At 46.7% G+C, this 12889-nt stretch overlaps 1 protein-coding gene across 1 annotated transcript in view; it reads left to right on the forward strand.

Moving 5' to 3' along the window:
- tp53bp1 (tumor protein p53 binding protein, 1) overlaps positions 1-12889 on the forward strand; it is a 20912-nt gene continuing 8023 nt past the window's right edge. The window contains 20 exon segments of the mRNA XM_013265147.3: positions 1-189; positions 2165-2381; positions 3033-3111; positions 3197-3281; positions 3362-3429; positions 3527-3631; positions 4808-4859; positions 4943-5112; positions 6198-6324; positions 6417-6511; positions 6594-6781; positions 8104-9199; positions 9404-9520; positions 9600-9791; positions 9867-9933; positions 10446-10538; positions 11453-11711; positions 11812-11880; positions 11974-12126; positions 12566-12786. Coding sequence (XP_013120601.2) covers positions 2202-2381; positions 3033-3111; positions 3197-3281; positions 3362-3429; positions 3527-3631; positions 4808-4859; positions 4943-5112; positions 6198-6324; positions 6417-6511; positions 6594-6781; positions 8104-9199; positions 9404-9520; positions 9600-9791; positions 9867-9933; positions 10446-10538; positions 11453-11711; positions 11812-11880; positions 11974-12126; positions 12566-12786 — 3416 coding nt within the window. The 5' untranslated portion in view covers positions 1-189; positions 2165-2201.

Genomic DNA, 12889 nt, shown 5'->3' on the forward strand with positions numbered 1-12889 from the left:
CCGAGCATGATATCCACATTAAAAAATGCCCTTGCATCTTTACGTGCCATGCGTGTATATCCCACACCCCGACTCTCAGCAAAACAGAGGTAAGGAGGAACTGAGCGATGCTGGACGCGTTATTATTGCAAGCAACGGGACGGTGAGAGAAACTGGGAAGCCCAGGAGCAGACATATTGATCTCGAAAGGTAAAGCTCTTTTTTTGTTTCTCTTAGCACTGCGGTAAAGAAGCAGGCGCAGATAGTGATGGGGCTGACAGGGCGAAGCGTTATATGCGTCCACGGCGTGTCTGTGCGCGTGTGTCTGTCGGGCTCCAGCAGAGGTGGCTCACATTAGACATTTTGGGCAGTGCCTGCGCATTTCTTAATGTGGGTGTCAGGCCGACCTGCAGAAATGACGACGTGACGCTGAACTTTGCGGTGCCAGTCGTAAGGTTGGCTGCAGGAAGCTGATGCCCAGCAGCATCCATCCAGCTAGGGGTGAAGATCACACCTCCTCATCTTTTGTTACCGCGAATAGAAGCACCGCGAGCTATCTGGCACAATCTGGGCTTCATTATTGCATTGTTGCAGGCCACATGTCTCCATATTGAAATGCCGGTCAGTATCCATGCTGCTGCTGTTTCCCTGTATAAGAGGACCAGGGCCCTTCTCTTCTGTCTGGCATCACACACACACAGCTTAAGCTGAGCAGAATAGATCAAGGCGAGTAGAGGGTGAGATCAAACGCAAACAGGCTGCACAAAGATAAGAACGATATAAACCAGTCTGTAGAGACGATTCCAGTCTGCTGGAGTAAAAATGAATGAAGTTGGAGCGTGCAATGGCTTAAAGTGACCTCATCCTGCTACGTTATTCTCGTGCTGTCATCACTATCGCTATAAAATCACTCACAGGATCATCTGATATCCAAAGCACCCTTCTAATGTCTAACTGTTGGCCTTTCATGGTGAGCATTTCATGGTTGTGATGACTGCTGTGGAGGGTCTTCTTGACTCTTGAACATGGTGTGGATATTATCTAGTTTGGTTTTAAAGGTCTGCCGTGCACCCCACCTTCATAGGAGCCTCTTACAGCGCATTATTGGTCCTTTGTACTTCCTCTGCCAAACTGTGATCTACATTAGCATAGACTGCGGTGTTACTGGTAATGTGGTGTCTCCATGGAAACTGGAACTGTCAAATGACAAAGTCACTTAATATTAATCTTCAAACCTGCAAGCACGCAGCACAAGATTAAAAGCTCATTACAAAGCGTGTCTAATAAACCTGGGCTTCATTGCAGTTTTAATCACTCAAAATCACCATGTGATCACAGGGCCTCGTTTCTTTTACGATTACGGCCTGCAGTGCCCGAGATGCACGTGTAGGCTATTGAACCATGCCCCCAGGTTTGGTTTCAGGGTTCCCCTTTTCTGAAAATCCTTGTTTGCCAAAATACAGAAAACACTGACCATACAGTATTCAGGATGTCAGGTAACATATAACCTGTGCACACAAACTCTTGAGGGGAATTACAGTTAAAAAAAAGTGAACCTATATCTCTTCCTGAAAACCCCCACAAGGACCCATGAAGGTCTCTGAGATCCCAGCGCGACCTGGTGTCCTATATTTCTGTCTTTGATACGATTTATCACCACAGGCTGTGAAACTCCACAGTGTAGAAAGAGTCCTTAAAATCCAATACATACGGTATATATGGAAACTGTAATTATAGCTATATTAACGTAAATACAAGGATACAGTGAATGTATACCATTCATGCTATCCATTATATCCACCCTGCTACCATCAAACTAGTCGTGTGACGTCGTCATCGCAGCTGAACCAATGAAATCACTTCTAGCAAGTTTTACCGCGAGGAAGCGAAATATGGGCGTGTCCATGTTCGTCCTTCCAAAGAAAATGAAAAGAAGCTGCTAAATACACACACGACCCCAAACGTAATGGCCTTGCTGGCTTACAGGTAAATGTACCTGTGTCCCTGGGGGCATGGTTAAGGTTCTCTCGGGCAGACTTGCTGTTGCGTTGGAAGCGGCACCCTTTTGTTTTTGGGCGGAGCGTTAGCTGCTAGCCTTTTATTTAGTTAGCAGCGACTACCTCAGATAGCCGGTTGTAGGGACTCACATGGCGACACCTCTGTTGTTTCACAACGGCTCGGCTAGCTAACAGCAGCCCGTCTCCTGCCCTTGGCCTGACCCCATGGATCCCGGTGGAAGTGAACTGGACTCCAGCCTGCCTCAGCCAGACAACCCGTGTTTGATAGTGGAGGACTCCCAGCCGGACAGTGTCGCTTTAGAAGACGATCCCGAGAGCAGCTACCGAGCTCTGCTGGCCCGTCGCCTGTCCAGTCTACAGCCCACCGCTCGCAGCCCGGTACTGGTAAGGAGCAGATCTCACCCAGTAGCTCTTCTGTCTGTAATGCAGTTACTGATTACTTGACCAGATAAAGAACAATAAGCACAGATTTTTACTTGAGTAAAATGGTAAGACGAGTGGCTTTTTCACGGACGTTGCACTCAACTCGACCACAGACGGTCCAGTTCATTTCCTCAGCTATCCATCCGCCCGTTAATCAATCAGGCTTACTTTGAAAAACTGGGTGAAATGCAGGCTACACTTTGGACATACTGGCAGAGCCATTATTTCTGACCGGCTGGTAATCTGTTACAAGCAAACTGACTCAGACTCACATCTCGAGCTATCGGGATCTTGGAGGACACTGCAGCTCAGCTGTAACGACTAAACTCGTCACACAGAGGCCTGTGCTGGCTTTCTGTTCAGACCTGCTGTCAGGGCATCTCTCCTCCACTCTCCAAAGCACTAAACTTCCAGGGAAACACTGAAGCACAGTTCATGTGACTGAGATACAACACTCAGGCATCTGTAACAGTAAACCACTGTCGGTTATTAGTTATTGTACAGCTTTGAATTAGTTTAAACCCAAAACAAATGTTGCACGTTAAAAGTTGAAAATGTATAAAAAGAGCAACACAACTTCTGTCATTTACATTACAACCTTCTCTCTTCTAGGAATTAATATCTTCACCAATAGGAAGCAGGTGCTCTCAGACCTGCAGCCAATCAGAGAGCAACAGCCAGGCTGAGCCTGGTAAGTGTTTTCCAGTGTAGTGGGAGATAATTAAGTGTTTCTTGTCCTGAATGAAGATAAAACAGCGGTTTTCCTTCTTTCTTAGACGGCCTTGCTGCAGCCAACCCCAGTTCGGCGTTCCAGGAGGACAGTCAAGTTTTAAACATCTGCGCTCCTCCAAACAACAAAAAGTATGTTTGATTCGTCCACTTTTGCAGTTTGATTATGGTCAGGGTCAGATGGCAATGAAGGGTTTAACTTTATTTTTCAGGTGTGTACCAGAGGACACGGACATGGATTCTGGCGCTGATTCTACTACACACTGTATTCAGTCTGAAGGTACGTATTTTTCCAACACATTAACTTCCAAAAGCTTCTGCCGGTCTGTTCGATGTCGTGCTTGGAAGTAACTGCTACGGTTTGTGTTGTGTTTCAGGGGAAGCTTCTCAGTTTGGTTTTCTTGAGCTTTCTCAGACTCAGGATCTGTGTGGTGAAGCCGTGAACAGTCAGGAGGAAGATGGAGACAAATGCAACAAATTGGGTATAAGGACTTTTATCCACGTGTCGGTATTACACTGTCATTATCCACATTAATACAGGGCTGCATTCAGCTGCGTCGAGGCAGTGACGCTCTGGTTTACCTCGTATTTGTGGTGTGCCTCTGTTAAAAACTAACAGCCAAAACATGGAGGCAGAGCTGCTATGCATTTCAAACAGCTGCAACTAACATCTGTCTGCTGGGCTGCTAATGCGACCAGCGTAACTAAGGTTCATGACTGTGTTTGTGCTGTTGTTGTTTGTTTGCTGTTTTTTGCACTTTTAATGAAATGATCTGACAAAATAATGATTGGTTGTGTCTCCGAGGAGTCTATGCTTTAGTTTCTGAGTGAAATACTATTTTATTAGCACTTCATAGCACTCATTAGCAGGCATCTATTTCGCTGTGATTCATACACAGCCAGGTGATTTGCTAGCTAAGCTGGCTACCTTATGTGCTAGCTTACAACTTTCTGGTTGGCGCTGGGCCTTTGTTTAAATTTCCAGTGAAAACAAAATAATGGGTCCTTTTTTCACTTTTTGTTACTAAATGCTTGTTTTTGTGTTGTGGTAAATCAAGCACAGCCATTTACACGTGTTAAACATAAATAAACACATGATCTAGTTCAGCAGTATCTACGATGACACAGAGTCGTTAGTCAACAAGACTTGTGCTGAAAAAGTTGTGGAAGATTTCACTGATTACACCTGTAGAAAGATCATTAGTGGCCCAACTGGTCTGGTTTCAGTGACACGTCACTTTGCTGTTGATCAGCTGTTTGCTGTTTATTGCTCTCTCGGTCCCTGCTGTGCGTGTCCTTACCCCACCTGCCACCATCGTGCATCCCACAGTGAAGGCTTTGGGCCAGCAGGAACTGATGGTTGCCCTTGCTAAAAGGGCTTTACAGTCAACACCATCAACTCCAGATGACTCTTACATTCCTCACACTCCTCCTGCTAATGTTGAGGCTTGGACTCAGGATTCACAAACATGGTGATTGATGTTGCCTTGTGTACTGCCATCCTTGCAGTCTATGGTTGCAACAGAAATGCGTTCCTGATCTCTGGATGCAGAATGAGGGGTGCTGGGTATAATTATGTTTTTGTGTCCGACCCGAGCATTCCCAGTGACTCCATGAAGTTAAACAAAATGAATCAATGTTCTCTTCATTCCCAGCAGAGCAGAACATCAGTTCCAGGACTTCAGAAAGTCAGGACAACAAAGCGTTGAGGTGCAGCTCCGTGTGACCTTTCAAAGTCTGCATCTATTAGATATTTGTGTTTTTGGCTTTGCACTGAAATTTCTTTTCTCCAGGTCTGAGGTGAGCTCCAGCAGCTCATCAGAGTCTTTGGGTCAGTCAGGCAGGCAGCTGAGTGTCCAGGTTCTGCTGCACTCGCAGAACCTGCAGGACTCTGCTGAGCAGGACCAGCAGGACTGCGAGATCCTGTCCTCACAGGATGATCTGTTCGATGCTGACAAGACAGGTACATCCACGTAGCACTCGAAGGATTACGCATGTTGTCTTTTTAAGGCCATCACCTTCATATTGTTTCAGACCACACTGACAAAATGTCACATCAGAAAGGTTAGCCTTAAGTGTGGGTTGTGGCTTTTTTTGGAAGGTTGCCGTCTGGGAGTCAGTGCGCTATTTGGACAGACCTTTCAAATCTCACTTCTTTAACTAGTGGGCTGTGGTTAACGGAAAAACACATTTTGGCAGAGGTGTACTGTGTCAGCCTTGTAATTTAAATTATTTAACAGTGCAGGTCTTTTTTTAATTTTATTTAATATTTTTTAATCATTAACTATAAAAATCCTAGTTCCTGTCTTATTTTGCTCATTTATTCATTCTCATCTCACTCCACGCCTTCCACTGATCATCCACACCCAAACGTTGGGCTGTATGCTCTTTGACTGCCTCACACAGAGTAACCTGGGATTGTTGGAGGGACGGGTGTTTTAAAGTTCCTCACTGTGAGGAAGAGACAGAATAACTCAAAGTTATTTACCTAAATGATTTGTCCTAGTTACATGTTGCTGTTAAGTTAGTGACGAGCTAACCAACAGATGTTGAACGTAGCGTAAAAATGAGTTGACAGGAAAATCAGCATGGACAAGGTTTCACCTGACGTGGTTGTTTGTTTGTTTTTTGTTAAATCACAAATAATCACAAACACATGGAACGTGTTGGCGCAGTGAGTATGCCCCTGAATGGCAAAGCCTCCTTTGTTCTAGTCGTCTTCAGTGGCCTCTAAGCCCTTACAGGTACGCTGGTGTGCTCGTAACACAGGGTCAGGCTTAGTAGACGGGTCCATATAAACCCGCGTGTGTTTAAATCAGAATAACTGAAAAACCAACCCTTTAGGGAAAAAAATGACTCGGTGTATGAGAAGTTGTTCAAAGTAGAGGTGTTGAGCACATGTTTCACAAGACAGCACAGTTTGTGCTTCCTTCACTGTAAGTAAGTAACAGTCCTGGTTTGTTTCTCTCGTACAAACAGGTTAGTCATGCAAACGGAAAATGATCTGCAATTATACAAACTGTTTCTTTGTCTCTGCGCTGCTTTCAGGTGCTGCAGTGGACAGTACAGTGTCTGAGCCGGAGCAGCAGGGTCACCCCACCTCCACACCCGCCCACACCCTACAGCTGCTGCATCTATCCGGACAGGGAACACTGGTGCAGGAGAGTCTGTCCCAGTAAGCTGCATGCTGCTCTTGCATCTTCATGTCGTTCACACACAATAAATCCCTGAAAAATGAGCTGATGTCCTTTTTTCTCTCCCCTCTAGGAGCTCTGTTGATTATGTCGCCCCCACCCCAGACAACTTTAGCCATACCCCTTTAATAGTTCCCAGCTCACCAACCGAACTAGAGGATGAAAACGGTAAATCTGCTTTATTATCTCAGATTGCGTTCAGAGATGGACTCAGCTGGTGGATAAAGCTAACGTCCCTTTGCATTGTCAGGTGCTGATTCACAAATGGATACATCACTGCCTCTGGATGACAGGGGAGCAGGAGAAAAGGACGAGCCAATGGAAACCGAGGCCGCCTCCAAGCCACAACCATCTGCATCGACTCCCATATCCCAAAGTTCCCCTGGTTTTGCTTTAGAGCGAACTCTCTCTGTACCGTCGCAGCCCGAGTTCTCTCATGTATGTCCTTCATCCTTTACTTTCAGCAGCCTATTTAAAATGTTCTCCAGTAGAAAATATGGATTATATATGTGATGCATGAAGTTGTCAGACGATAGAGAAACCTGCCCACATCACAAAGGCCCAGTGACAAAGACTGTTTGACCTGTCTAATCAATAAAAAATGTGAAGATCAGAATATCAGCAGATGATGTTGTGTGGTCGGCTGTATGTCAGCTGACCAGCTGGTTGAAGAATTCGTTGATTTCAGCACCAACTTTGTTTGTGCCCTTTATAAAGAAAACCACGTTGACTGTGTAGTTCTTCCTCTGTGGAGGAGAACCGGCACTTTCAGTTTAGGACTGCTGCTTGTTGTTACACTGGGTCTTTGTGCTGCTCCTCCTTCCACTCTCAGAAATGAAGGGAGACGTAGTAAACAGCTTTCGTCTGATTGGCTGCCCCTCGTAAACAGAGTTTGAGCAGCAGGTAGAGTTTGCTTCTGTGCAGCGTCCAGTTTAAAGGCTGAGTCTCTGGTTTATAACTGTGCAAAAGTCTTGAGTCATCTGGGTTTTGTATGTCTTGTTCTTTCAAGCAGACAGCTTCTTGTAGCTTTGGACAGTTCTCCAGACGTTCTAAAGGTCCAAAGGTTTCTTTGGACATTGCTGGTTTTTCCCCTTCACTCATTTTACTTCATAACATTAATCTATGAATAATTCAAGCATAAAAAGGCTCCTAACTTAAGCGATGAACCAGTGTTGTCTACTGTGTCTTTTGGCACTTGGTTATTAGAAGTCTGTCACAGAAACACATAATGTGTTCCCATCATTTCCTTTTGTTGAGCCTATGAAGAATACCAATGATAACAATCTGTTTCTCACCAATAAGGTGAGAGCCATTAGCTGAAAGCTTCATGTCCCAGCGTGATGTGCTGGGACTGGACAAAAGAGACAGCAGGTCTGAGACTATCGACAGCAGATAAACATCTGTCCAAAAAGACCTGGAGAACTAGTGCTGAAGACTGCTTAGAAAAAACAGGGATGCCTAAGAGAGTTCAGGCTGTGTTGGTAAAATAAAGAAAACTCCTCTATTCTTCCCTCACGTGCTGCGTTTGCATGCGCGTTGATAAACGTCTTCCCAGTTTTCCTGGTAAAATATGAAGAAATAAAGGGTGACTCAAAACTTTTGCACAGTAATGCAGACTAACTTTGAAACTTTGGTGAATGCTTTGGTGCATGTGTAGAAATGAACAATTAAATAGACTTTGCTTAATGCAGTGTGTGAATAACTGGTAACAAATGTGTCGTTTAGCTGCAGCTCTGATGGTTTTGTGTGTTGTTCCTCAGGATGTATTTGTTCCAACGCAGAGCCAGGATGCACAGACGCATGAAAAGTCAGCGTCGTTGCCTTGTGAGACAGAGTCCCAGCATCTCGAGTCGGCTCCCTTCACCTTGCCTTTGCAGCTCTCTGTGAACACAGAGAACAGCAGCTGTCATCAGCTCACCTCTGAGGGGGTTGAGGAGGACAGCCAAGCCACTCAGATAGAGGAACTGGAGGAGCCGCTTGGCGTCGACACCAGCGACTCTGTGATTTCGTCTCACGATCAGAGAAACGAGAGTAAAGCCGTCCCGTCGGAGTCACAAGCCGCCGCCGGCTCCAAAGTGTTGTCCTCTGCCGAATCACCGAAGCGCCACGTTGAATGTGCTGAGACTGAAGCGACCGATCTGGCCCGGAAATCAGCAGTTTCTCTGAATGTACAAAATGTGAATGTAAACGATGTGAAGGCTGACAGCAAAGATGCTGGCTGTGCTGACATGGTGTCTTGCTCGCAGCCAAAGTTTGATTCTGCTGACCTGACAGGTAAAAGCTGTGTGCAGGAGACTCCCTCAGATGCTACGCCCTGCAGCCTGCCTTCACAGTCTATGATCTCTCAAACATCTGCTGTGGATGCAGTGAAGAGCTCTGCAGATGTGTCAGGAGGAGCTGTGAAAAGTCCCTTTGTGGAATCGTCGTCGCCGCAACCTGAGGTGGGGTGCAACAGCCAGGCAGACAAAAACACAATGCAAGAATGTGAACGAGGTGAAGAGGAGGAGGATCAGGAGGTGGCGATGGAGGTGGAGAATGCCGAGGGTACCTCGGGAATGGGTCTGGTTCTCTCCCAGAGCCAGCTGTTGTCTCCCGAACCCATGGACGAGGAGAGTGGGGACAAGGCAGAGGACAGCGTCATCTGCGTAACAGACAGTGAGAAAGAGGTGGCCTCACAATCAAAGACTCACAGTTCTCAACCAATCACAGGCCAAGTGTCAGTCTCTACCAATGGCCACGAACCCCAGACTCAGGAGAAAGAGGCGCACTCGGCTCCCGATAGGCTGTCCCAGACGGAGAGGGCGGGCTGTGAACCAGAGGCCCTCAAAGAAAAGAGCTTGAGCGACAGCTCGGGAGGTGAGCGTTATGAAGATCTGTTTTCTGCAGAGTAAGCGGAGAGTCGTGTCCACATAATGTCCAAAGTGTAAAACACCAAAACCGAGTATCTCTGTTAGAAAGAACTTAAAGGCCCTGACGCCTGTTTTAAAGGTTGAATTACTTTATCTGTGTTTGGGTCACAAAGATCTTTAACCTGATTCCACTCGTGTGTTTCTGCTACAGACATTTCATTCCACTTCACCCTTCCTAAAGAAGGAGACTTGATTGGACCTGTTGTCGGCGCCACGCCACCGCTGATCAGCCAGCTGAAGCAGACGCTGAGACACAGCACTCCCATTGGTGAGTGTCACCACACCGGTTCACCAAAAGCCAAAGAACATAACACGGTCTTAGTAATATTATTTTTTCCCTCCTCCAGAGATCAGCTCTTTTTCTGAAAAGTCGGATGCAGTGGTTGACGTCTCCGCAGACGTGGTGATGGCCAGCAGCGATATCGTTTTGGGTGGAAGTGGCGGTGACGCAGCTGACAAAGGTGACGGGAAGCTGAGCTTGAGGATGAAGCTGGTGACGCCTGTTGAGGAGGGCAGCTCGGAGCGTTTCAGCCTGCAGAGTAAGAACTCCTTCCACGCTGTTTGTGAAAAAGTGTGTCGCTGCCGCACGCTCAGCGATGCATTTCTTTCCCCAGAGCCGACGCCACCAGAAGAGGATGGATCTGTCACCAAGGTTACGACTGTTTCCCAGGCTGTAACCAGGTAAGCTGGCGCTCTCTCTGCACGTTAATTAAATTCTTTAATTTGTCTCCTTCTCGTTTCAGTCTATTCCACTTGTGCATGCTGTGTCTCTGTCATCTCCCAGTGTAGTCTGAGGTTTGATTGAACTCTAAATAACATTTTTAACTTAGTACTTTGTTAAAAGTATGCACCAAAACTTTAGTTATTCACAAAATAAGGGACACTTGAACATTGGCTCACTTAAAGCTGGGATGCAAAAGTAACATTTATCTTATTTTATGTTGGCTAAAGTCTGTCAGAGTAATATGCAAGGGTAGATTTTGGTGTCTTACTGCATGTACTGTACACACTCATTTGCTAGACTGTAAGCATGCATGCAGTGTGCAGTGCAGTGACTGGATATCAGGTGGTACAAAAGCAACCAATTCATTTTTAATTTGCACAGGCATGTTGGTTTGCTTACTATGTTAAAGAAATCGCTTTCTTTGAGCTACGGCGCGTGACGATTTGTTGTTCCATTGTTGACGTTCCAGCAGCCCGTCGGTGTTCACTCGGGTCAGGCAGGTGCACCGACAGCAGCAGGCGGAGGAGGACAGCCAGCCCGGAGGAAACACTACACTCGTCAGGTAAGCTCACATCATAGTCTCACAGAGGCAGATAAATGCATAAAGATTCACACTGCTTAAGCCTTTCACTGTGCTTGTCAATAAGGAATGCCATTAGAGGTTCATATGTCTGGATAAATGCTGTGACTGTGCTTTGCACTGCAGGCATGAAGGTCCACAGAGGAAAGCCTGCCACACACTCACAGCAGTGTTGTCCTACTTCTGTTAGCATTTTGAGCCTATGATTTAAAAACTGTGTCTCCTGCCTCCCCAGTGTTAATGTTAGCACATGCATATCACAGTATTCACCACACTGTCCTGTGTCATCCTTACACTATCTGGATGTTCCCACTTTATAAATCATCTAGTCCTTCACACGTCTGTCTGACCCTGGGATTTGAATCCCTGTCCCTGATTTAGTGTGTGTTAGGACAGAAATAGGCCTCGTGCTGTGAGCCTGCGTGTGCATGTGACATTGAGACCTACTTTATGTTTCCAGAGGAGATTGGGTGGTTATTTTATCTACTTGGTGTGTATCCTCTCAGGACATGGAGAGTGGTAAGGTGTGACAAAGTTGGGTCGTTGTGCTGAACGCCACACTGCTGTGATCCTTTGTGGAAACATTAGTGCTGCTCTGACTCGTTATCAGTCGACTACTTAAGAAAAGGCACACGTCCATGCCATGTGTTTACCTTTGGAAAGTAAAGGTGACGATTTGGTGTGTGACACTGCTTTTGGAGCCTTTGGTATAAACAGGTTTTCAGTAAATATGTGAAAAGCAGTGAACAGAAGTATTCTGTGGTTGTTGCTGGACTAACCAACCACTAGAAGAGCTAAACATGAATCTTTGAAAGCAGAAAGGTTCTTGTTTGCATTCCTGACCTGTAATTTGATCACTGGAAAGATGCTCCATGGTAATGTACCGTCCTTTCCAGGGGGGAACTGTTCGCCTCACCACAGAGGAGCTCTCAGGCGTCCGTATCGGAATGCAACAGTCTACCGAACAGCCAGGATGTATCGACAGCGCCGCAGCAGGACCTGCGGGATGCGCTCGCCCCCGCTGAGCTGCCTGAGGACAGCAGAGGACTGCCTGATGCTCAAGAGCCGACCTCCCCAAGCAGCACAACAGTCAGGCAGAAAGTGGTTTCCCAGCAGGCCTCTGAGAACACCATCACCTCCACACCGCCCAGCAAGGTATGCGACTCAGGATCAGTCATGCACAGTTGGATAAACATGTGATTTCCATCATATTTGATGTTATTGTGATATTAATCAGTCTGTCCTGTGTGCTCAGACATGCCAGCGGGCAGTCTCCCAGCAGACCGGCTTCGATGCAGCGGGGTTTCGCTCCCCAGCTGGCCGGGTACGCACACTGAGCCTCTTTGGACGAAGAGATTAATCACGTGTTTCTATCGTTCATTTGTCATTCTTTCATTTTTTTCTTTTGTATTGAAAGGGTGAACCCGAGTCTCCGTCCTTTAGAAGAACCGTCGTCCCCTCTCACCGCAGACACGTACGCACCATCCAGGAAGTGCGGACCACCATCACTCGGATCATTACAGACGTTTATTATGAGGACGGCAAAGAGGTGGATCGCAAAGTCACCGAGGTACCTGTCTCTGTTTGGGTCTGATTGCTGGAGCCTGTGTTTTTGTATTTGCTGTCTGTCAGAACATGTCAGGGCTGCAAATTCATGCAATCCTCCTCTGCACAGTTCAGAGAGCAGCACTGCTGTGCAAGTTATGTGCATGATTTTATCGAGAAACATCACCATGATTAAAATGTGCATCGTTTGTCCAAACACCCTCAGCGTTCGTTTAATTTCTGCTGAATATTCATTTCTCAAAAAATCACATTGAGTCACATTCATGGGAAACTGTCTGAGTGTGCATGAGCACGAGCTGCAGCCTCCAGAACGAGAAGGAAATGGAGTTTGACCTCCAAGCAATCCTGTGCAGACATCCATGGTTCTTTCACTATCAGGCCTCTTTGTTTTTATAGATTTTGGCTGTTTAACGTGTTCTCGTGTCACTGCCCGACGTGTCCAGGAGAGCGAGGAGCCCGTGGTGGACTGTCAGGTCTTGGACAGCGACATCTCTCCGTGCCGCACAGGCAGCAGTTCTGTGACCTCTGGTGATCTGGGGGACATCAGCTCGCTTTCGTCCAAAGCGTCCAGCCTGCAGCACAGCTCCGGGGGAACCAGCAGCAGTACCGGCCTCACTAGACCAGACTTCATCATTCCAGCGAGCAGAGGGTTCAAATCCATGAGGTAACTCCTCGTCCTCCACCGTCCCAAAGTTCTTACCGTTTCTCCTCAACCTTCCTGCTCTCTCTCTCCACTAGTTGCATGCTGTGTCACTTCTTCACCTGCT

The sequence above is a fragment of the Oreochromis niloticus genome, linkage group LG1 (genome assembly GCF_001858045.2).
Source record: "Oreochromis niloticus isolate F11D_XX linkage group LG1, O_niloticus_UMD_NMBU, whole genome shotgun sequence".
Taxonomy (NCBI): Eukaryota; Metazoa; Chordata; class Actinopteri; order Cichliformes; family Cichlidae; genus Oreochromis; species Oreochromis niloticus.